At 40.2% G+C, this 26,280-nt stretch overlaps 1 protein-coding gene across 1 annotated transcript in view; it reads left to right on the forward strand.

Moving 5' to 3' along the window:
• The window catches only part of LOC138745087 (anoctamin-1-like), a 243,741-nt gene extending 219,618 nt beyond the window's left edge, over positions 1 to 24,123 (forward strand). Inside the window, exons 22-25 of the mRNA XM_069902195.1 lie at positions 3,361 to 3,413; positions 13,871 to 14,055; positions 15,513 to 15,618; positions 18,871 to 24,123. Of these exons, the coding sequence (XP_069758296.1) occupies positions 3,361 to 3,413; positions 13,871 to 14,055; positions 15,513 to 15,618; positions 18,871 to 19,161 (635 nt within the window). The 3' untranslated portion in view covers positions 19,162 to 24,123. The remainder of the gene's footprint in view (positions 1 to 3,360; positions 3,414 to 13,870; positions 14,056 to 15,512; positions 15,619 to 18,870) is intronic.
• Positions 24,124 to 26,280: the final 2,157 nt, after the last annotated feature.

A 26,280-nucleotide genomic window follows, 5' to 3' on the forward strand; every position in this document is an offset into this window, starting at 1 on the left:
ATAATCACGCATCCTGGGGAATAAAACGGTGAGCATTCACTTTATCCATGCCCCTGAGATTTTAATAATCTCTCTCTTCGGTCACCCTTCAACTTCCTATCTTCCAGACCCCTTCCACCCTGCACACAGCATCTTTCAACTGCCCCTGTCGGGGAAGAGATCCCGGAGTATCAGAGCCAGCACCATCAGGCCGAGAAACAGCTTCTTCCCACGGGCAGTGAGAATGTTGAACAACCAAAGGAACTGCTCACACTGACCATCCGAGACGGTCATTTGTGCAAAGCAATATTTATTTATTGGTAGAGATGAAATGCTTGTTCTGTATTTTTTTTTGTCTGTGTGTTATGTCTGGTTGTGTGTCTGCATAGTTTGAACCGAGGACCAGAGAATGCTATTTCGCTGGGTTGTACTTGTACAATCAGATGACAATAAACTTGACTTGACAATAAAGACAGTCTATCCAGCCATGACTACAAAACATGCCCTCCAATCCTGACAACATCTCCTCTCCACCCTTCCAATTGTCAATATTGTTCCCATAGCTAGGTGACCAGAACTCCATGTAGTGTTCCTAGCCTGGTCTCACCAATGCTCTCAACTGTATTGTGAGGTCAAAACTTTTGTACTCCATCCCCACTCAGTGAGAGGAAGCATGCCAAATGATTTTTTCAGCACATGTCTTCCTGAGTCATCACTTTCATGGCACTAAGAATCTCTGCCCTGTGTTTTGGTTCAGTATCATCTGCTGAGTCTTTACTGCATCTGTTCAAGCCCAATATATTTGGAGTTGTGCTCAAAATGGAATGTAATCCTTTAAACAAGGTCGAGCTGGAGGCTTGAATGAACGGTGCAGGCCAACATTATGGAAATGGGCCATTTGGCCGATTGAATCCATGTCACCTATCAAGCCCAAACCTACTGCTAACTTTTAGAACAATGAACCAAACCTATTGATTTTGACCCTGGAAATGTGAGTGTAACAATCTATAATATAGGACTGAAACACCCATTTACTTCATTCAGTAATTATACTATAGATGTTCCTTCCTCTTGCTGACAGTGGAATTGACATTGAAGGGCCTACAGCACAGGAGAACACATTGGGCTTCTAAACAAATGTCCCCCTGGATCAGGAGTAAAATACGAAAGTCGTCAGACACCGAATTGAAGTAAAAACAGAATGCTGGAGAAACTCAGCAGGTTTGATTCCCCTGAATCAGGATGTTAAGGTACAGAAGGGGGCCATTCTGCCCATTGAGCATCTCCTGGTAAATCAATTTTGTCAATCCTGTTCTCCCACCCTTTTCCCTCTTAAATGCCTATACCATACTACTTTGAAAGTTATGATTACCTCTATCATGGTCCACCACCACTGGCAAGTAGCGAATTCCAAATCACATTGAAAATATATATTTTTTTTAACCTGTGTTCTCCTTGCATCCTTTTTGTATTTTACGCCTCTCATTCACTGAAACATTGGCATGTGTAAACCCATTATGACTTTGTATGCCTTCACCATATCTTCTCATTAACCTGTTGTGCACCAAGGCGAACAATTTGGCTTCTCCCATCTAAGCTAATACAGTAAAATTCCCGGTATCCAGCACCTACAGAGAGTGTGGATGGCTAATACAGGTACACGATCCTTTATCCAGACTTCTAAAATCTGGAAATCTCCAAAATCCGGCAAGTGGGATCTGGCGGTCAGGGGGGTCAGCCGAGAGACCAGCGGTCGGGGGAGATGACCATGATAGACTGCCGGGCAGCCAAGGAAATCAGTTGGGGGAGACTGAGGGACCAATGGTTGGGAGAGATGTCCAAGGGACCGGTGGTCAGGGGAGACGTCCGAGTGACCGGTGGTCAGGGGAGACATCTGAGGGACCGTGGTCAAGGGAGATGTCCGGGCGGCCGAGGGACCACGGTCGGGGGAGAGTCCGGGTGGTGAGGGACCGGTGATCGGGGGAGGTGGCCAGGTGACTGGAAAGGGGTAGGGGTGGATACGGCAGCACAATTCAGGTGGGCTTTCTGAAATCCGGAAAAATCTGAAATTCAGAACACACTGTCCCCCAAGGGTTGCAGATAAAGGATCGTGTACCTGTATGAGAATTTTCAGGTTTCCTGAGACACACTCTACAATTCCTAACTAATACACGAGCATTAAAAATAAACAGTTTAAAAGGCAGTGCAAAATGTAATTTGAAAATAATCAATATTGTAGTCCTTAATTATGTAAAGTTCAGTTTAATCAGGCAATACCTATCATTTACAAAATTTAAATTTAAATTCAAACCCTGGTCACTGGTGCTGTAACAGCATTGCACTAACCGTGCCACCATTATAAGTAACACCCCTCCCCCAAGTTTGCAGAAAAAGCCATACTAATAAACTTCATAATACACTAATAAAGACTCTTACAGGACAGGGATGAGGAGACACTTTGCAAGAGTCGCTCCAGCAGTGAGGGGCACCAACCGGTTCTTCATCCCGGGTGCCGCCATTTTATTCAAACACAACTTTATTGAAACTTTATTCAAACAGCTGTTGTGGGTGGGGCACGACCAGGGCACTCCGCTGGCTGAATGTTTGATACATCTTCACCAAGGAGTAGTGTGTTGCTTTGGAGAACATTTACTTTTACAATTCTAAACATTTATTTAATAATCTTACTTGTTATTTATTTATTTATTTTTTGCCAGTTGCTTGAAGTTACTAGTTGAATTCCAGATACTGGGAATTTTTTGTGCTATTGAAATCCTTTGTCCCTGGAACCATCCTTGTAAATCTCTCCCTGACACCCCTTCTAAAATTGCATCTGTCCTGTAGGTACTGGAATTGTGCACCTTTCACAATTTCAAAGCCTCAACAATATTAAGTGGTGATGAGATGATCAGATTTGTCTTGAAGTTTAAGCTGAAGTTATTCACCTTTTGCACTTCTGCTCTGCTATCGAACCCAAAGATAAGTTAGAATCAGTACAGCGCATGAATGTGGTGGCAGGTGCCCTTGGATTCTCCATTCCAGGATTTCCTTAGTGTTTTAGAGCTTGTGTGCTCGGAGGCGGGCCAAGTCAATAATTTATGTAACTACCTCTACATGTGTGAATAACTGAAGAATTCAGTCTGTGCAATTTGTCCTTTTGAAACTGGAAATGAGCTTGTTCAACATACTGCCTCCATTTGTGGGAATAGCAATTTCTTTCTTATTTTTGCACTAATTTACTCATTTTTAAATATTTGCTCTGTGATGCTATCGCAAAACAGCGAATTTTGTGACATGTCCCAACAATATATGTTGATTCTGAACTTGCCCACCAAGATCCAAAATTAACCAAAAGAGTAACAATTGTTCTGTTGCTTTCAGGTATCTGGTACAACATTCTCAGGGGGCTTGGGAAGTTGGCAGTCATCATTAATGTAAGTTTATCTCATCTATTTAACAGAAAAACTTTCCTTTTAGGGATGTTTGTATTTTACTCTTTCAGATATAAATTTGGAAGTAAGTAACTCTTTGCATGTCCTTGCTCTAAGTATCTCCATATTTTTCTGCCAATTATTTTTGTTGCTTTTTATGAAATGTGGCAGAGTTTTTGAGGGTTCTCTGTTCATCTGAAGACTAGTCAAGTTGGAGCCAAGGCTGTGCCCAAAAAGTACAAGGAAAGACAGTTGTTGAAACTTTGGGTGAAGATTGAATGACTTCAGAGAACCTTCTGTTCTCAATGAGCTTCAAATCGAGTTGAATTAGTTTCTCCCGAAAGCCATGTGATCTTGGAGATTAACAAGCACTTGAGTCCAACATGAAAAAATGAGGGAACTTTTAACGTCAACCTTCTGCGAGCTGTATTTTAGAAATGGTATCACCATATAGGATGCATAGTTAGTCCACAAACGCACTGCAATCCAAAATCTAATCAAAGGAAGTAATGCACACTGCCCAAACAGGATTTATTCTTGGCTTCTATCTGTGCCAATCTTGACAAGTCCCCAAGAGAAAGTCATTGATACAATCCCAAATACTTCCTCTGATCTCTCTCGGAATTTTCCTAGAAAACTTTACCAGACATAGGCACAAATCGTGAGCTAAAGAGCCTGTACTGTTCTGTAATGTTCAATGTTCTAAGATCTGGATTTCTGGCAACAGAATCCTCCAGGCAGTCTCCTGTACTCTGCAGAACTCCTTGTATCTGTCATCCCATGTTGCATGGTCCAACAACTAAATCATTCAAACAATGCTCTTGTCAAAAAAATATTTTTGTAAGGGAGAATGCGCCAATCCTTTGATTTTATCAACTTAATCAGCATCATCCAGGTGGAACCAATTGGAAAGAAATGAAGCCAGTTCCTTGATCCGTGACTACTGGTCATTGATATGGAGACAATTGAAACCGGAAGGTTATTCTGTGGGGGTTCCTTTTTTTTTAAGGTAATGGATCTCAGCCACTTGCACCCCCCCCCCCACCCCCCAAAAACAAGGCTTTGTTTTGAAAACTTGATTGAGGGAGAAGAAATGTACCTTTTTGGATAAATAGTAGTATAATGGATATACAGCCAAGAATGATGGTGCTTTTATTAAGTTAGATTTATGAACTGGAATCAGTTAGTTCATGTATCTTTATGGCCAACTTTAGTTTGGATCCTTTTCAAAGTCATTGTTTTGCCTTAATTGGAAACTGCAACTTCTCTGTCTGTTGGGCTTCAGAGAAGTTCACAACTGCTGAACTGTTGGATTGTTCAGCAAACTATTGGTAGTGTAGAGGACCAATTGCCCAGTGCACTGGTGGAACACATGTTTTGTCATATTACCTCTATGGCGGGTTTGTGATGTTCTCATAAAATTGCAATAAGGAGACACTAGCAGAGTTCGTATGAGATGGAGAATCTTTCCAGTGGCTCAAATGAAGAAGTATCAGCGCATGGTGCTCCATGAACCAGTGTGATTAGGGTCTAAAGCCAGAATGCATTCATATACAGAATATAACATATGTAGCATAACCACACCCAGACCTCAGGTGCTCTATTAGTTCTAGGAGCTATAACCCTTGTGATTAGTGTAGGCTTGTTTCAACTATTTCACAAGATTACCCTCTTGTGCAAGGTTACGATAGTTAAGACAAGCCATTCGCAACCTTCTGGACTCTGCTCAAAGTTTACAGGTCCCCTATCCTGTGAAGCCGTCAAGTTTTGATTTCTTCCGTACTTCTCTCCTACCAACTGCAAAGAAAAATATAAAAAATAATTATTTTGCACGATGTGAAAAGAAAACTAGGCTTTTACTTAAATGTGCCTTGGCTGCCGGGGAGGGGGGCGGGGGGGGGGTGGTTCTCAGGTCCTTGTTGAGAATGGCTGGTTGGGTGCTTTGCAGAGGCAATGCACAGCTTGGTGCACAGTTTAGAATATTGAACAGTAGAGTCTGCATAACCTTCAGCAAAGTGCTTTGAATTTTTGAGTTGATGTCATACAACACTAAGTGCATCTGTTGCATTTTATTTTAAATCACAATATGTAATGTTTTCATTTCTAGATCTATCGAATTACTTCTGTTATATGGAATAATATTGGACTGTAATAAATAATTTTAGGCCATGACTCTGAACTGTGGAAAGAAAAGAGGAAGCAAGTAATTCTGATTCCATGTGACTTCACTGAGATCCAGTACATTTTTTAGTACGACATTTCAGTTCATAATTTCCACTAATATTTCCCAACATGCAGCAGAATTAATATCAGTAATCCATTGACTATGATCTAAAGACCAGAGTTCAATTCCAACCACAACTTTTAGGGAATTTATATCCAGTGGATAAATTCAAGTATTAGTCATGATTTGTCATGACACTGTTAGATTGACGTAAAAGCGCATCTGATTTATTGATGTCCACTTTTAAAAAAAATAGTCAGCCACAGTTGGCCAACTTTGGAATGTTCTATCGTGGATAAGAAAACCTTGGGCCTAATGCAAGAAAATGGGACTAACTTGGACAGCATGGACAAGGTTAGGCTAAAAGACTAGATATCATACTGTAAAATTTGAATTTTACTGGCCTTGTTGGTGATACCAAATCTAGTGTCAATGTTGCAATGAAGTACGATGCCAAGTGCTGCCAACCTGTGCATTTTGACTCCTAATACCATCACTTGTCCTCTCCTTCCTGGATCAAATGAATGAGTGTTTTGGCTCATTCTGGTACAAGAGAAACTCTAGCGACATGGAGAGGATTGCAAGAGGTGTGATTTTTGGCATACTGCAAATACTTATGGCACATTTGGTAAACTATTGAAGACAAGGGTCTGTTCAACATTGAAATCAGCCTTCCCTTTTTTTGTCATCAAGCTTGGGAATAGTTTATCATAAAATCTTAAACCATGGAATGCTTGTCATTGAGGGAAATGTTTTTTTATAGAAATTGGCTTTCTGAAGTTGTGTGATTTCTCTTTTAAATCAAAGTTTCTCCGGGGAATGGAAAAAAGCCTTCTTTTTGACCTTTTAATCCTCCTTTGGAAACTTTTTGGAACATTGTTGGTTGCTTCACTCCTTGACTTGTTCTTCTGCTAGCTGTTTTAAAACTCAGCCCTCTGATCAGTGGCCAAGACACGGGAGCAACAGATTATAACCAAGCAACAGATTGCGATTGGAGTTTTAAAGCTAGCTTTATTTCCTTAACCAATATCAAAAAACTTATTTTTGCATTCCCTCAAAATACTGCTTTATCCCTTCCACTCCTGTCAAGTATTTTTCACTTTTGTATACGCAGAAGAGTTAAATGTTGATATGAAGTAGTTTTTGTTTTGGAAAACTGGTGACTACCTGGTCTCTGTTGTTAAATTACATTTCCTTTTATGTCTGCTTTCACCCCCCCCCCTCACTTTTTTCTTTGGCTGTGTCTCTGAGCATCTCATGCTGTCTGTGTCTGCATTTTATATGCTTTAGAGAAGCAAATTTCTCTTCACATGGCCAGAGCCAAAATTGATAGGAATGGATTTAGCCAATTCCTTCCTGCAATGCTGAAGATTGAATGACAACATGCAAATTCCATGGCTCATCTAGGGATAGTCCACGGGTTTGAAAATGCTTTGGATGTCCTTAGTTTGTCATTATAATTAATAATGTCCTAGTCTCCCCAGCCATCCTCCCCAATCTCTATTATTTGGTCTGATGAAAGATCTCAACCCAAAATATCAAATAACCCTTCACCCTCAAAGATGCAGCTGGATCCACTGATTTCTTTGAGCAGTCTGTTTTTGCTCCAGAGTAAAATATATGCAGTTTCTTGTGTCGCTGTAACTTGACTGAAACTCCATAAACATCTGGATCTGCATGTTCACTGTTTGTGTTTGCAATGACTCCAGCTTTGCTTCTGTTTCCATTTCAAAGTTGGAGTGAACCTCCAAAAACGGAGGTGGGGTGGTGGTGTAGAATCAGGATGAGGCTAAAGTGGTGGCAACAATGCTATGTAGCAAATTGGAGAATGTGTAATCAGTAATGGAAGGAATGAGGATGCAAAAATACTTTACGTGCTTTTCTTTTGTACATCGTTTTGTTGTGAATAAAGTTTATTGGGGGGGGAGCGACTGTGTTAATCCTGAGGCATCTATCGATTTGGCCTTTTTAATAACAAATGTGATAACACACCAGCCCTTTGATTTTAATTCAGCTGATAATTACATGATGTTCTTTTGAACATCAAATGGGTTAAGGTAGCAGAGTGGCTGTATTACTGACTTGGACCCAGAAGTCAGGACACATAATCCAGGGAGTTTGGTTCAAATTTCACCATGACAAATGTACATTTTGGCAAATAAATAGACCTTCAGATAAGTTGGGTCCCCATTTTCAGCCACTTTTTCATGGTTTTGTCATAATCGGGAGAATAAATTGACCTCCCCCCCCCCCACCCCCACACCCCCATTTTCTGCAAGGAATGTGCTGGAGTCTGGTGTCTGGGCCTCCCAGCAACAATCCAAACTTTGTAACAACACCCCAACCTCCAAGTAACAAATTTGTAAATTAAGCAAGTGGAAAAAATACCCCAAAAAGAAGCCTTTGCTTCTGGCCAGGAAGATGCCAAATGGAGCTAGATTCAGCTTCAGCATCGGCTGCAGCCAGAGTTGGTGACAGTAACTAAATCGGGTGCGGTGCCGTCCGCTGCCCATGTGCGCTCGGTGCAAGAACCACGGCTATGTGTCAGCTCCCAGGCAGGAGCGGGGACCTCCGGTCTACAATTGTAAAATGTCTGGGTGGTTATGGCAATGCCTGGCAGTGGGGTGTCAGGAAACGCAGGCGCCAGCAGTGGGGAGGTGCTTTGGGTCGTCTTGTACATCAAATCTACTTCAAGCAGCTCTTTGAGTTGAATTTAAGGTTTCAATTTTGTAATGGCGTATAAGTCGACCCCTGATTTTTTAGTCCTTTTTGAGGGTTTCAAAACTCGACTTGTACACTGAAATATATGATAATTTCCATGCAATTAAAGCCCAGGATAAAATGCAGTAATCACATGAGCACTGAGTGTAGGAGCAGGAGTATTCTACTCAAATATCTATTTCAAGTTTATTCTTGCATGGCCCAAGGTGCAATGAGACTTTGCAAGAAGACATCTTGAACAGGGTGTTACAAGAGTGCAGAGTCGCAGTATAGAACAAAGCAATGCAACGTTACTCTTTTGGGGTTCATTTCAGGAGTCTGATAATGACAGGAAAGAATCTGTCCTTGAATCTTGGTGGTGTGTGATCTAACACATGAATCTTCTTGACTGAACCCCTCAAACTTGCTTCACCATTTAATGAGGTAAATGCTGATCTAATTGTGACATCAACTTGCATCCACATCTACCCACTGTAACCTTTCATTCCTTTGTGAAATAATTATCTTCCTCAGCCCTTCAAAATGTTCCAAATGTCTGCCCTCTACAAAAAAGAGTTCCAAACACTCATGATCTCAGGCAAAAATAAAGCCTCACCTGGTCCTATCTTAACAAGGTGATCCCTTATTTTTAAACAACGACAGCCAATTTGAGATTCTTCCCAGAGAAGAAACATGGTTTCCTCATCTATGCTATCAAGAGCCCCTAAGGCTGTGGATGTCTTAATCTGGCTGGAATATGTGCATTAGAATCAATAAAGAGCAGGTCTGACAAAAAATATTCAGAGTATTTGTCACCTAGCTCATTGAATGTTATGACCTAGTTTGTGGTCACTTTTTCATAACACTTCAGTTATCCTCACTGAACCTTGGACCCAACACATGAATATCATTGTGAAGAAGGCATGTCACTGTCTCTACTTTCTTAGGAGTTTACAAAGGTTTGGTATGACATCAGCAAACAGCAATCATCTACTGATGTGTCGTGGAAAGTGTGCTGACCAGCTACATCACAGCCTGGTATGGGGACACCAATACCCCTGAGCTTAAAACCCTGCAAAAGGTAGTGGACACAGCCCAGTACATCACAGGTAAAACCTTCCCCGCCATTGAGAACATCCACAGGAAACACTGCCGTCAAAGAACAGCAGCAATCATCAAGGATCCACACCACCCAGCACATGCTCAGTTCTCGCTGTTGTCATCAAGAAAGAGGCCTCAGTGCCACAGGATTCACACCACCAGGTTGAGGAATAGCTGCTCCCCCTCCACCATCGGACTCCTCAACAACAAACTCAATCAGGGACTCATTTAAGGACTCTTACATTTTTAAAAAATTTTCAATCAACATGAAGTTACAAAACAAAATAAAAGAAACATTACAGATTTACACAATAAAATACCGGAACTGAACTACATGTTGATATACAAAGAAGGAAGAATCAACACATTATCACAATAATCAAATTTTGCACTATTGTTTATAAATACAAAATTATACACTTTACCAATCCTTCAAAAAATAGTAGGAAACTGAAAAAAAAGAAAGACCCCCCTCCCCCAAAGGAAAAGAAGGGGTAATTCTCCCATATGATATGACAAAATTTTTGTTTTTTCAAAAGCATTAATTACATGCAGATGAAACATTATGTGATTCATCCAGAGCTTCCTTTCTCCCTTAAGGGATAAATGTCTTGGCATAGACATCACTGGGGATACTTGAGATAGTAGTATTGAAGACCAGAGGGAGGAAATCATCAAAAGTTAACCCCCCGTTCATCTTAAATATGGGTTCCATATTCTTAAAAATATGTTTTAACAATTTCTGAGGTTGTAAGTAATCTTCTCCAGTTCCCCTGGAGAAGACTTCCAGTGGGTCAGACTCAGTTGGGAATCAGATTTCCAAGTAATGGCAATGCAGTTCCTGGACACCACTAAAGCAAGTTTAACAAATTTCAATTGATATTTTGACAGCCTCATTTTAGGTCTTGTATTTGCTAATTAAGAGCTTTTACTTTTGCACTTAATTGATATTTTTCTAACTCTATTGCATATTTAATTTGTTTACCATTCTTTATTTGTTTACATCTGTGCATTGTGTATCGTTTTTTTTGCACCACCAATAAGTGGCAATTCTGCTCCGCCCCAGGAGAAAGAATCTCAGGGTTATATGTGATGTCATGAGTGGACTCTGACAATAAATTTGAACTTTGAACCAAATCAGCAGATGCTGCTTCTTTTTCTCGTTTCCAAGCAAATATTTGTAGATCCTTGTGTGGAGGGAATTCGTCAACTGGCAAACACTTTGCACTTGTTCCCTGATGGTCACCTAACTAGCAATTGATCAGTGAAGCCTGTGCAAGGTTATCCCAATGCATTGGACTTGATATTTTGTTTTAGTCACTGTGGGGTTCAGTTCAGCCAGTGTCTTAATGAAACCAGGGGCCTGGGGTAATGATGCAACAACATGTGTTCAGAACCCAGCAGAGCAATTCATGTAATTAAAGGAATGTGGTCTCAAATTTGATGCCTGTGAGGAGAGCATTTAATCATTCCTTTGGCAAAGTAATTTTGGATCATTTATCTCCTTCTGAAGAAGAAAATCTAGCCATAGATTTATAGGTATCTGAATCAACAAGTTCTCAAAGTTTATGAGGACAAGGCAAGAAAATGGGGCCAAATGGGAGAATGGATCAGCCCATGATGCAATGGCAGAGCAGACTTGATGGAATGAATGACCTACTTCTGCTCCTATATCTTATGGTCTTAAGGAATTCTACCAGCCTTGCTGACGGACCTATGAATCTCCAGACCACCAATGTGGTCAACTCTTCACTAGCCTTATGCAGCACACAAGACCCTATTCTTCCCCTCTTCTGCAGAATGGATCCTCTTTGAACAGTGTCAGCAACTGTCACCACTATTAAAATGTTAAACTGGTGCGTCACTCCTAAGAATGTGATCTTCAGCAAAATGCTTCAGTTTTCCAATGAGAGAATTACCAAGTTGATGAAGTGCACTGTATACCCTCCGTCAATGCTTGGAAATTTGCTTCCAATGAGCCATAATTGGGTCACTTGCTTTCACAAAGACTTGTTGGATTTTCTCATTAATGCAATGCATGAGGAAACGTGGAGAAGAAGAGTGTGTATCCCAAGACACACGAGTAAATTCTTAGTATTTACAGTTACAAAGTTGGTTTGTCACTCGTTTTGAAGATCTGAACAACAAAAGGCATTGCTATTTCACTGGAGACACACAAGAGACTGCAGATGCTGTAAACTGAAGCCAAACACAAACTGGTGGAGGCACTCGGCAGATCAAGCAGCATCGCTGGGAGAAACAGAATGGCCGGCCTCTCGATAAAGGGTTTCTGCTCAAAACGCCGACCGTTCATTTGTTTTCATTGATGCTGCTCAACCCTTATGTTCCTCCAGCAGACTGTGTTTACCATTTATAATCCTAGATCTGTGCAAAATGGGATTTGAAATTGTAGTCGAGCAAGATTGTTACAATTCAGTTCAAGCCATTCGGCCCATGGTGTTGTGCCGACCCATAAATACCAACAAAAAAATCTAAACCATCCCTACCACATAACCCTCTATTTTTCTTTCATCCATGTGCCTGTCTAAGAGTCTCTTAAATGTTCCAGCCTCCACCACCACCCCTGGTAATGCATTCCAAGCACCTACAACTCTGCAAAAAAAAAAAACTTGCCCCTCATTTCTCCCCTAAACTTTTCTCCTTTCACTTTGTACATCTGTCCTCTGGTGTTTGCTGATCCTGACCTGGGGATAAAATGCTGGCTGTCTACCTTATTTATACATTTCATGCTCTCTTAAGTCATCCTTCATCGTTCCAAAGAGAAAAGTCCCAGCTCTGCTAACCTTGAGTCATAAGACATATTTTCCCATCTAAGTAAATCTCTTCTGCGCTCTCTCCATAGCTTCCACATCCTTGAGGTGACCAGAACTGAACACAATGCTATAAGTGTGGTCTCACCGGAGATTTATAGAGTTGCAACATCACCTCATGACTCCTGATCTCAATCCCTCAACTAATGAAGTCAGCACTTCATAGGCCTTCTTAACTATCCTAATAACCTGTGTAGCATCCTTGAGAGATGTATGGATTTGGACCCCAAGACACTCTGTTTGCACTGCTAAGTACTCTGTTCATGTGGAATAGTTTGTCCATTTTAGTTGCTTTGCCTATTTTTAAACATTTTCATTCAAATTATTCCAAATCTCAAAGACTTATGTTTGGTCAAGTTCTGCACTGAGCCACTGTATTTGTGTTGGGATTCAAACAAGAATGGAAATGATGTGTTAGTTCATTTGCCATCCTCTCATCTGCAGATGAATAATCCCAATCAACTGCACTGATTCATTTGGAATTGGGATGATGTGAAGAAAATTAATTGTCTGAAAGTGAGTGGGGGGAAGAGGATGGAAAGGTTTAAAGTAGCTGCATACTTTTGGTGGTTAAAGAGTTGTAGATGGGCAGCTGTGAATATATTTAATTTGTAGGGAGAGTTTCTCAGAGAAAGGGGCTGAGGCATAATTGGTTAGTAGGGGTGCACAGAGGGATGTTGAATGAGGGATGAGAGTGGGTACATGTGCTTGGGTTTGTTAAGTCAGTCCACATGCTGATTGGACAGACTGACCTATTTTTGTCCAAAGAATCCACTTGTGTTTCTTGGTGCCTTTCCTGTCCCTTGTGGTCATCCCAAACTGTAATGTAGTCAACGAAGCAGGCTGGACACTGCTTTAATAGCTGTGAGTATTGCACACAGCAAGCCCCCATAGACAGTAGCTTGATGACCAGATTATCACACTCCTGCTGGGTAAGGCTTGATGTGGGTGGCACAATTAGTGCGATGCTGTTACAATACCAGCGACCCAGGTTTGAATCTGGCACTGTCTGTAAGGACTTGGTACGTCCTTCCCTTGACTTGCATTGGTTTTTCCTCGAGCTCTGATTTTCACCCACCCTCCAAAAACATAGGTGTTGGTAGGTTAATTGGAAGTTATTGGACAGCAAGGATTTCGAAGGCTGGAAGGGCCTCCTACTTGCTGTATCATTAAAATTCTTTAAAGATTATAAAATTTGGCCAAGTTCCTGGGAATAGCTTTCCTCCTCTTAACTTGTATCATGGGGTCTTTTGAATCAATCAGTGGTCAAAAAGAATCCCAGTTTATTATTTCATCTCAGGAACAGTATCTCTGGCATCACTGCACACACTTGGTCCTACACTGGAGTGTTGGTGTGGATCTATTGCCTGTGTCCCTGGAAAGGAAATTGTGCCCACGAGCTTTTGCAGCTGAGGCAAGTGCCACCCACTTCCCAGCTGACATCCCATGACATCCGTCTTTGTGTACATTGCCTGTTGAATGTGCTTAGTAATCGAGATCAACTTTATTACGATTAAGCGTTTTAGTTTATTCTCATGCATTGTTTTTACTTGGTCATTGATCATACTGGTTGGCGTTTAACTCCTTGTTTTTTTTTTCACCAGGCATTTGTCATCTCATTCACTTCTGATTTCATTCCACGCCTAGTCTTCATGTACTTGTACAGTCCAGATGGCACATTGAATGGGTTCACCAATAACACACTCTCCTATTTCAATGTAAGCCACTTTGAACCAGGATCTGAGCCACTTGAGCCAATGGCACTTGGATACAAGGTTGACATGTGCAGGTAGAATCCTTTATGGCAGATTGAATATTTCCTCTGTGCATCCTTCTCTCATTGCGTCCCGATAAACTAAATGGTTTGGCTTTATGTCTTGGAATTGACAAGAATGAAGAGTGACCTGGTTCAATATGTAAAATTCTCAAGCAGGCTTTTAACACAAGCAGATGTTGAGATGTTTACACTAGTGGGAGAGTCTTGAATGGGGGATCAAAAGCACATGCGCCAGCCATTTAAAAATGAAGTACATTTTCTTCTGAAGATAGCTAATCTCTTGAACTCTTTGCCCCCGTGGGTTGTGGAGGCTATTTAATTACAAATATATTTAAGGTAGAGGTGAACGTATATTTGAAGAGATTGAGGATTTGAATGCCATGAGGACTGCCGCATCAGAGGAACAGAGACCAGCATAGGTCAGCCATGCCCATAGTTAATGGTAGGGGAGGTTTGAAGGGCTGGTGGCCGACTCCTGCTCCTATTTTTTTGTGTGTTTTAAACAAGGTTCTTCACGCTTTTGGAAAGTTAAATACAAAATAAAATCAATATTAATTTGAGCCATCCTTTTACTATAAATCTGTCCTGGTGACTGAAGAACCCTGTAATGTTTCCAGTGTAATTGGAAACTATAATCATAGCAAGCTCACACTTTATAAATTGATGATAATTAGACATTCCAAGGAATTGGTTAAATCAGTGAAAAAGTTATAAAGGTTTTCAAACAAGACTGATAATTTCTGATCAAATACATATAAAATTTGTTAAAGCTGAGGTTATGTGTTTTAAATGGGCTCACTTGTGGTTTGGTTGAAATGCACAAAATGCAGCAAGTTGCAAGACAATGCACTGAGGTTGGCAAGAATAGATTAGCATGTTACAAATTTCCTTGGTTTTATAGGTAGCCCCAGTGAAATAGATTTTTGATGATTATGGCCTAACTTGCCTTTCCATAAGGATTCAGTACAATTCCAAGCTCTTGAACTTCGCATCTCAGTTAGTGTGGATTCAGAGTATTGAATCAAAGAAACCATTTCACTTGTTCCCAGCTGGTCAAGTAAGTTTTGTCTGGTGTGAAAGACACACCTTCAGACTTTATTCAGCTCAGACTTCAGAATATGGGTGCAAAGTTCATCAAATGATCGAAATTGAGAGCGCAGGTAGATGATATTTGCAAATTGGATTCAAATATAAATGCAATGCCTCTGGATTTTTTTGATCAAAAATTAATTTTGGGGCTCTAATAATCATCATCCATCTCCTCCCCTTCTAACCTGCAACTATGGGCTGTGTTTTTGAATTTCCATGTAAACAGCAAATTTTCCTTGGGTGCAGCCAAGATTTAATCAAATCCCATGATCTATTAAAAATACTATTTTAAATTTTTTTCCACCCAGAATTGTGGTTTTAAGTCACATTGTCATTGTCGCACATTGATCAAGGATTAATTTTTTTAAATGGTATTTTAGGTACAAAGATTTCCGAGAACCTCCATGGTCTCCTCAACCATATGATCTGTCGAAGGAATTCTGGTCAGTGCTGGCAGCCAGGCTGGCTTTTGTCATCATTTTCCAGGTACGTGGTTGTACCATTTTTTGTTAGATAATCCAAGTGGAGCCTTTCCTTCTAAGTTGAGGGATCACACAGGAAAAGTAGGCGACAATGGAGGTGGAAAGAAATGGATAAGAGGAAATGAAAATAGTTCCTGCTTGTATTCCGAAAGTTTTGCATTTACAATATTGAATCCGTAACATTAGGACTGTATTGTATGGGGAAATGCCACGAGAAGGGAAGGGCAAGCTAGTGGTCGTGGAAGATGCTCCAGAGTGTCCTGGAGGGAAGAGTTCAGATTGTTGAGAGAGAAAGGGTGTGATGGTGTGATGTCTGGTGGGGATGATTTGGAGGCGTTGGAACTTAATGGCAATGATTCGATGAGTCAGCTTGAGTGGAAAGTGAGGCCTTTGTTCTAGGCAGGAGAAGGAATGAAGGTGGGAGTTTCTCTCTCAGCCCAATCTTAAAGGTCCACTTTTATCGCATTCCCCAGAGCATCATTTGCAAATTGATACCTTATTTTTGGTTTCTTTGCCATGACCTCAATTCTTATTTCATTATTTTTGAAATTATAATTTTTCTGATTTTTTTTTAGTTCTTTTACTCTCTCTTTCCATTTATACGGACTTTAATAACCTCTCTTCCCATCAGTTACCTCAAGGTCATTGACCTCATGTAGAAGGTATGGGTGTATGTTACAAACTAACAACCCTTTTTTTTGTTTGGGACTAAAGGGTTTTTGTTAGGACTAACAAGGGAAAATTCACCAGAAAGTGGCAAATTCTAAATAATAGTTTTTATTTAACTATTAATAACATAATATTTCTTACTTATCTCTAAATTTAACCCCACTATGCACAAGTGTGTGTGTGTGTGTGTGTGTGTGTGTGTGTGTAGACTTGCTTGAAGATCTTAAATTTTCAGTTCAGAAATAATTATAAAGAAGTTTTAAACATCATTATCTTTAGGCCTCTTTTAACTCACAGTTATTTTAATGAGATGTCCTTGAGATATATTCTTCAAGCAGAAGTGACCATCTTCTGAGCCACAAATGTATCTCCTGTGAAAAGGAAAATACATTTCCTGTCTTCCCAGGATCAAACCTTCTTTTGGAATTTGGAATCTGTTTTCCACATGATAAGACTGTCCTCTTTATCTTAGAGACAGTTAGAAGTAGGCTTCTCTTTTGAAATCTGCTTATGCTGTGTCCCCCTTTTGTTAGAAGTAGCACATAACAGCACCTATTCTGGTTACTGTAATTCAACCCTGTCTTCCACAAGGTTCCAATTCCTGTGTGTGTCACAGGGTTTTGACTTCTGAAACTGATCCAAAATGGTCTGAATTCGATAATATATTTCCCCAAATTCATGTGACAGTTACATTATCAATGAGATCAGTCCAAATTCTTGGAAACCACATGACTATTAGTTTCCTTTCTGCAACATTTCCTACCTTTCTCAAAACTACTCCATATCCATAACAACCTCTGACCTCACCTCTGTTTAAGAGGTTTAAGTGGTTTGGTTTAAAAACAGATGGTTTCCTTCAGTTTTAATAAACCCAACACTCCATTGTTCCTGAATAATTAAAATCCACTTCATATCCATTAGCTCTGTCTTTCTAAACACTGCGACTCTGAGAATGAACTCTCTTCTCTGAGTACAATGGTTCTTTGTAAATGTACTGTGGCCTGCGTGTATAACCCTGTAACCAACCCACAACTAACCTAAGACCTATTGTGGTGCACTATTGGACAGAAGCAAAAACACAAAACATAAAAGTCTGTACATCAGGCTTTATTTGATATAAACTTCAACAGAGTCAGCTGTGAGGAGGGTGCTGCAAGCTCTGAGAGGGTCTTCGAAGGGCCAGCTCTGGCTTATATCCTGGAGGGTGATTGACACCCAACTGGGTGGGGCTTGGTCCATTCAAGTTGGCTGATTGACAGCCGGCCAGGTGTTGTCTTGTTCCCATGCTCTTCTGCAGGTACAGAGGTTGCCCCCTGCAGTAGGCCAGTGGCGTACCACCACATCTATTTATAAGAAATATAGCTTAACATTAACCTAAATATTAATATTAACAGAGATCCATTATAGTAGGAGCATTGAATCTTTGATAGCAGCAGGCTAGCTTAACAAGCCATGCATATTTCTAGGCTTTATTTATAGTTCTGGATTATAAAGCCAGGAAGTGATGCAGAAACTTCATAAAACACTCAATGGAATGATTTCACCTGACCACCTCTCTCCTTCCCTATCCCTCTGACTCTTTTCCTCCAGCTCTGCACCACTTACCTTCCTTCTCCTATTGCAGAGCTAACCCTGCCCATCACCTTAGCTTTCTTTTTCTCTTCTACCCTCCAACCTGTATTCACCTATGACCCCTAACCTGTGATCCTCTCCTACCCCTTTCTCCTTCCTTTCCACCCCCACCTTTCTTTTCAGGCACTTGAATATTTTGCTCGTACCTGTTGAAGGGCCCAGGCCTGAAATGTTGCCTGGCATGTACTTCTTATGGATTCTGCGTGACCTGCTGAGTTTCTCCAGCACATCTATGTATTGCATTAAACTTAGAATATTGCATTTGTTTCTGTTCACCATGGTATAGGGAGGACACTGAGGTGTTATAGAGAGTCTGAAAAAGATTAGCAAATGGGTCCTGGGATGAGGGGTCAATGGAGATTACTAGGACTGTGATTTTTAGCAAGTGGGAAATTAGAGCTCTCTAATGAAGTGGAATGTGGAAAGTGGGAGATTGTTTCCATTGGTGGAAGGGAGACGAGCACTGAAGGCCACAGGTATGGAACATGAGGGACCAGAATTAAGAATGACGAGAAGAAATGTTTGATTGTATGGTGTGTGTTTGGAACTTGAATGTGCTGCCTGCAGATGTGGTGAAGACAGTTTCTACAATGGCCTTCAAGAGGGACTTGGATAATAATAGGTGAAAATTATTGTGTCTACCACAAAAGTGTGGGTGGAGCTGGCCAGTTGCTCTCCTGGAGAGCTGGCATGTTCACAATGGGTTGAATGGCCTTCTCTTGTACTATAACAATTCTATAAATAAATCTAGCAGGTTTTAGACATTTTCTGAGGAGGGCACAAATAAAAATATCTGTTAATGTTGGGATTTGTGTTGAAATTGGAATGGTTACAGTATAGGAAACAAATCCACCCAGCTCTACCAGAGCTTGTAAAAGACTAAGTAGAACATCTCTTTGATACAGGCCCTTTGCTGTCAAGTCCTTCTAAATACCCTTCTCTCTTGTGCTTACAGAACCTAGTTATGTTCATGAGTGATTTTGTAGACTGGATGATCCCAGATATTCCAAAGGAAATCAGTGAACGTATGTCAAAAGAAAAGCTGTTGATGGTGGATCTTTTCCTGAAAGAAGAGCAGACGAAGCTGCAAATTGTGGAGGCGCTTTCATCACAAGAGAAGGAGAGGACAGAGGAAAACCTTGATGAATGTCCCAGGGAAAATCAAACACCACTGGCAGAAAACTCCACAGGTGGTGTGGATACTTCCCAATCCCATCTTGTAATGACAGAAAAGGAAGTAATTTAAGAACTGATTTTAAAGTAACAGGTTTCTGTAGTTGGGGCATTCCACAATATGGCAAGGTGTCACTTTAATGGAGCAGCAATATCTTGAAGGCCATTAATCATGCCTTCTTCAGACAGTTTAAGTTTGCTGCTGTTCGTTGTTGCCATTTTGAAAATGTTGATGCAAGAATCACTTTCTTTGCTGATGAGGTGGACCATGATTTAACTGTAAAAATGTACATTTTTACACAGTGCAATGCAGGGAATATCACTGTTTTGTATTCCACAGGAATATTTAAGATATTTTCCATTTCCAATATAATAAAAGCAAACTTGGCTTGCGGGGGAGGAAATAATTCATAGCAATATTGGCAAAAGTTCAAGCTCTTTTTGTTTAAAATTATTTGAGGCTTTGTATTTCAAATTTGATTTAATTCTCCTTTGAGCCCCTTTCTTTGTTTCTCAGTTGTTTGGATAAAGGCAGTTTCCCACTCTTCCTATACAGAAGCCCACATCTGCCAACTCCAACTCCTTACATTTGAGTAAACCTGACAGCTTCAAATTGAGGTCTCCATTTGCTTAGAGTTTTCCTTGAGCAGTGTCCATTTTGGATTTGCAGTTTGGTTTGAAGCACTGACGAGGAATTTTGTGACTCGTTTCTGTAGCCACGGATAGAAATAACAACCCCAAAGCAGGTTTAGTATTTTCATATCAGCTTCACCATGATTGTTGATTGTTTGTGTAACTGATGGAAAATTCTAGAATTCTTTCCATAGGGTCCTTTTGCATTTATCAGCTCTGCTAAAATGAATGTGCAAAAGCAGCCCCACTCGAGCTGGTTTTACACGGAAGTAAGTATCTGGCAATAGAACTCACCAATGGCTGGATGTCTTTGTAAAGCCCAACTTCTTCTAGTGACAGTCACCTGCCATAAGATGGTATTCACTGAATGGCTTTAGAGAGTTTGTTGTTCACTTCAAGTGTGCACCTTCTCCAAATGTCAGCAGGATCCTGGTTAAAGTATAAACCATTTACTAATGGGTAGATAGGTTATCAGCATCCAGTGATTTAATTGGCCAAATGAAAGGGTTGAATTCCTGGTCAAGTCCCAAATTCTAAGAATGGTTTCTTATGGGGAAAAATAGTGGGGACACGTTTTAGGATCCCAACTCGAACACAGACAGATTTGTATTTAGTCGACTTTCTGGATGTTGTTTCTCTGATCCAGGAAACAGAACTGTAGAAACAAAGGCCCAGGCCTTCATCATCTGACAAACCATTTTGCTTTCCTCTGTCTCTTTCCCTTTTTCATTTCCCTGATTCCTCTTTGTCCTCCTTGTTGTTGATGAAACTGTATGATTTTTGTTTTCTGAAAGGGATTTCAGGAACTGTTGAATTAAGACTTTGCCTTTGGCAAACAGAGGGGGAATTAGGAGTGGGAGTGAGGGAAGAGATTTACTGCTTTCGGCACTAGATCAGAAGTGTAATGTTAGGCATCACAAAGTTTTAATGTCAAGGTTAGAAATGTGTATCATTTTTAAAACTTAGCTACTTTTAAGAGCACTTTAGCATTGAACTCATTCTTTATTGTAATTATAATAGAAAATATTTTAAAGCACAACACTATACATTTATATTTGAAATGAATTTCCCTCTGACAAAGATTGAAACCTGTAACCTTTATGTTAGTTGTATGGGACTGTTCCTTTATTGTATCCTGTATAATTACCTCAGTGCTGCTGTTGGCAGTCAGTTTATTTTTATTTTTGGAACATTTTATGTGTTTTTTGGATTGGAGCAAATTTCTGTTTTCTTTTCCCATATTCATGCACTTCTCTGCACAGGTCACCTCACACCGAGCTTTGTGACACATGGTTCCATTCTGTATGATTGGTCTGTCTTGTGTAAAATCTCACTATACTGTAACAAGTTCTGCTATCTTGAGTTCCCCCATGTGCCAATCTATTTTGAAACCTAAACTGGCAGAAGTGTGACATTTTCCTTCTGAATAAAGTCTTTAAATTATTATTTTTTTAAATAATTAATTCAGGCTTTCCCAACACTTTGCATGTGTTCATTGTAACTTTTTTTTTAATGAACAGACTTGTTTCCCAATAAAACAAAATCATCTGTTGAATGCATTAGTTAAATCACGGTCAATTAACTCTATAATAAAGTCAAAGTCTCACTGTAAAACAAAAGTTCTCTCATAATCTCATAGGATATACATATCTTTAGGCTTTTAAGTACATATCCAAATTTAAAATTAATTCAGGTTAAATTGTTAAAAAATGTCCAGGATAAAAATGAAAAGCTTCATAAATTGGATTGACCACTTAAAATGAAACACTTCCATGTTACTCGTAACCAATGTATTTTATGAAAGATAAAAAAAATCCTATTTTAAACCCTAAATAATTGAGAATAATTGAATGAAAGATTTCACTCCATAGTGGTGTAGAATCAGTCTCCTTGGAAGATGAGCTCCTTGAATTGTGCTTGTGCAGGAGGATTTTACACCAAAAAAGTGGAAATGACTTAACTCTGCTACTTTTTGCATTTTTCAAGGACCTTCCATTGATTATGGGGTCTATCAGTCTTTGCAGGAGTAAATTTAAAATTAGAGGTTTTGTGTTTGCATAGAAGCCTGGCAGCCCTCCTTCCATCTTTGCTCTCCGTCTCGGCTTTCTTTGCCACCCCATCCACCTGGCCAAAATATCCTTCACAGTGTTCTGGCCACAGTTTTTCCTTGTTTCCCACTTTTAATATTATCCCCACTGGCAAATCTGTAAACAGGCCTTCACCCAAATGGAAACTGCTTTTCTTTTCAAATACTGCTTTTGTCCCTTTTGTTTATCTGGAGTTCAAACTCCCTGCAACACACTGTGATCCCCTTCCCAACACTTTAATGAGGCTATTGACATTTCAAATAATAATTAATCCAGGGAGGACATGAAGGAATTATTTTTAAAGAGCAATGTATTACCAGCAGATTTGATCCAAGTGTATGATGTGAGATGCATAGGGTGTATAATTTGTCTTTGTTAAGGTCAATAAGGTTTGAAGAAAGCATCAACCAAAGTTTGGATAAATGTTCAAAATGTTTAGAGGGCAGAGTTTGGGGGCAGGGGAGCTAAATTGAACCATTGCAGATTTTACAGGGCAGCACAGTTGGCATAGCGGTTGGTGCAGTGCCTTTACAGCAACAGCGATTGGGACGGGTTTGAATCCCGCGCTGTCTGTAAGGAGTTGGTACATTCTTCCTGTGTTTGCGTGGATTTTCCCTGGGGGCTCCGGTTTCCTTCTACCATTCAAAATGTACCGGGGTGTAGGGTAATTGAGTGGCATGGACTCAAGGGCCACAATGACCCTTTACTGTGCTGTATGTCTAAATTTTAAAAATTTAAATTTAAAGTCTAAATTTGGATAATCATGAATATCTTGTTTAGAGAACAAGTTGAATGAAGCACCGTTTGACCTGTACATATTGTGCATAGTTTGAAAGATTGCTTATAAGTTATCAATTCAAATTTATGGTGTTGAATGAATTTAATGTTTTTAAACAAAGCTCCCAAGTATCTTAGAATGTTACAGTCCAGGCCCTTCATCCCACGATATTGTGCAGATCTATAAATTTTATTTTATGGTTGTACCTCTCTTATCCAGTCTGGAAACTCACATGGTCCAGCATGTTTAGGTATGCGCCACTTAATGTCCGTTCAGGTAACGTCCGACCCTATATACATCTGTGGTTCCATAATTCTTCAGTTACCACAAGCAAGTCCACAGCAATTTAGAAAAAAATGGTTGCTAACTATAGGAAATTGTATACTGTATCCCCACACTGATCCGACTACCCTGCTCTCTCCCCACAGCCCCGTGTCAGTCCCCACACAGATCCCACTGCCCCACTCTCTCTCCACAGCCCCGTGTCCAAGCACACACTGATCTCACTGTCCTGCTCTCTCCCCACAGCCCCGTGTCAGTCCCCACACTGATCCCACTGCCCCACTCTCCCCACAGCTCCATGTCGGTCCTCACACTGGTCCCACTGCCCTGCTCTCTCTCCCCAAAGCCCCGTGTCCTTACATTGATCCCACTGCCCCACTCTCTCCCCAAATCCCTGTGTTGGTCCCACACTGATCCCTACTTACAAATAAAAAGTTTACAGGTACACTACAATATCCTATGTAGCTTTGCTAAGAATATGATATGGTGTTCGCTCAACGTCCACATCGCCTAACACCCAATTTCACAGAGCATATCGAGGACATCAAGTGGCGCATACCTGTACAAAGTCCTTACAGACAGTGCGGGACTCAAACCTCAGTCCCGATTGCTGGTGCCATAAAGGTTTAATCTGCTGCTGTTAGTGTGGGACTCAAACCCTGGTCCCAATCACTGCCACTGTTAAGGTGTTGTGCTAACTGTGCCACCCACAATATTATTTCCTGTTTTAAACTTTGTTCGTCCTTTAATATGTTTACCCAAGGGGTTCCTTTTGGGGTCAATTTCTGTTTTCCAGCATTTTCTGTGGTCCGGCAATGGCCAGGTCCCAATGTCGCCAGATTAAAGAGGTACAACCTGTATTTAAAAAATGAATGGGTGCTTTCATTTCTGCTGAGTACTATTAGAAAATTGTCTTGGAAATGTTGCAAGTGTCGCAAACAGATGCTCTAGGACCGTTCGAATTCAGGGTTGTAAATTTCCATTTTGCTGGAGTACATTATTTTGCAAACCTGTTACATCTCCTGAAGACGATATTGAGACCAGTGAATTCTCCTCTCTAATTTCTAGATAACCTTCTGAGAGTAATGGTTGCTTCTAGATACAGGTTTCTGTTTGTCAAAAATTATGATCAGCACATTGTCATTTTCAGATTCTCCTCAAGATTGACCCTTCAACAAAAATTTGTATTTAGATAATTTCCCCACTCTTCTCAATAGATAAAGGAGTGAAAATAAATGTTGCTTTTTAAACAAAATTTAATCTTTTTGTATATGCAAATAGTTCCAATCACATGTATGTGTTCATGTAATTTTATGCAAAATTATATTCAAAATTGTGGAAATGGGATGGAAACCAAATAGAATTCTGAAGACCCAGGCATCTTATCCCTGCTTATTATTGACGTAAAAACTATTTGCGGCCATCAAAGATTGTCAAGGGCAATCATTTCCATCTCAATCATGATGTCATTTTTACAATGTTGGAAAAAAAAGTGCCAAATATACATACAATAACCCAACTTGGACAATATTTTGTTGTGTTCAAGTTGTTACAGAGTGTCACCATGGTTTTCCATACATGATCAATGTACTAATGAGGTAACCAATTTTGTTGCAAGGAAATCTGCTTTTAAGCATCTACTCTTCTCAGACTATGATGTAGCACAGGAATCCTCTGTGGTGGGATCCTAATGATTTTGACAAATTTATCTTTGTATACCTATGGAAAAACAATATGAATAATGAAAATAAGCTGGAAAAATTAAGAGTTTTAGGGTTTTTAATCTGTGTGTAATCTATTCTGTCTCACCACCCTCTTCATACGTACCATAACAATGACACGCCATTCAATGCTGCTCTGCTTTATCGACAGGGTGTGAACACCCTGTTATCTTCCAAATGCAATCTCTCACTTACCTTCTGTATCTCTCTTTTGGTGCATCAGTCTCCATGAGGAAATCAATTTACCCACCTATTTGGAGGGGAAAACCCTTTTTTAAGAATTTAGTTTCTCATTTCTGAAATCGTCTGTCATCAATCTCCATTTCTTGCATTATTATCCCTCCTGTTCCCAATTGTCATTAATTTGATTAATTGGTCTCTGAATAGTCAGGGTATCAAGGGTTATGGGGAGAAGGCAGGGCAGGGGGCTGAGTGGGGAGAACGGATCAGCTCATAATGGAATGGCAGAGTGGACTTGATGGGCTGAATGGCCAACTTCTCCCATATCTTGTGGATTGAATAAAAATGTAATCCTGATCAAACTTTACAACAATATTAGGTAATGCATTTATACACTCCCTGAGTTTAGGCTTTTCTAAAATAAATGATATCCAGGTGCTTTTTGTCTATCATTTTGGTTATATAATTTTGACTGTTCTTGCTTCAGTTACTAGCCCCAGCAGCCAACATTTATTTGCTACTATTTCATTTTAAATTTAGAGACTGACAATAATAGGCCTTTCTAGCCCAGGAGCCTCCTTCACCCACTGTGACTAATTGACCTACTAACACTGTACATCTTTGGAACAGACAGGAAATCCACACAGACATGGGGAGAATTCCTTACCATCAGCACCAGATTCAGACCAGGGTCGCTGGCACTGTAATATTATTTCTGTAACCACAAGTCTCTGAGCAGCTTACCCTCTCCATTGAGGGAGAGCAGATTTTTCTTTTTCAATGGTTCTGTTAATATTGCCTGTCAATTCTTCCCTGAGGTTGGTGTTGTGATGTAAAGTTCATAACTTCATAACCTGATATGGTCACTAAATTTACAGAAACTGCTCCCTGTAAACTGCCTGTTTCATTTGGCATAAGGAGTTAAATATTCTGTGTGAATCATTCAGCAAATTTGGCATTCTTAGTTGTCAAACCATAGAACACTATCTAGTCTGTGCTGATCTGTTATTCTGTCTCGTCCCACAGACCTGCACCCAGTCTATAGCCCTCCATACCTCTCCCATCCATGTGCCTCTCCAAATTCTGACAGTTTGTTCCATCCTCCCACCACTCTCTGTGTGAAGTTCACGTTTATTTATCATCCGATTGCCCAAGTACAACCTGATGAAAACAACATTCTCCAGTTCATGTGCAAAACATGCAACCACACAACCAGTTATGACACACATACAGACAAGCGATACAAATTTTGGACAAATATATGTATATAAAAATAATTCTCCCTAAACCTCTCCCCTTTTGCCCTGAACCCATGTCCTCTGGTTTGTATCTCACCTACCCTCAGTGGAAAAAGCCTACTTCCATGTACTCGATACACCATGTGGTATACTGCTATCAAATCTACCTTCATTCATCTACACTGCTGAGAATAAAGTCCTAACCTATTTGACCTTTCCCTGTAACTCAGTTCCTCAAGTCCGAGTAGTCTGAACCTTTTCATTCTTGTAACT

Source organism: Narcine bancroftii, chromosome 1 (assembly GCF_036971445.1).
Source record: "Narcine bancroftii isolate sNarBan1 chromosome 1, sNarBan1.hap1, whole genome shotgun sequence".
Lineage (NCBI taxonomy): Eukaryota > Metazoa > Chordata > Chondrichthyes > Torpediniformes > Narcinidae > Narcine > Narcine bancroftii.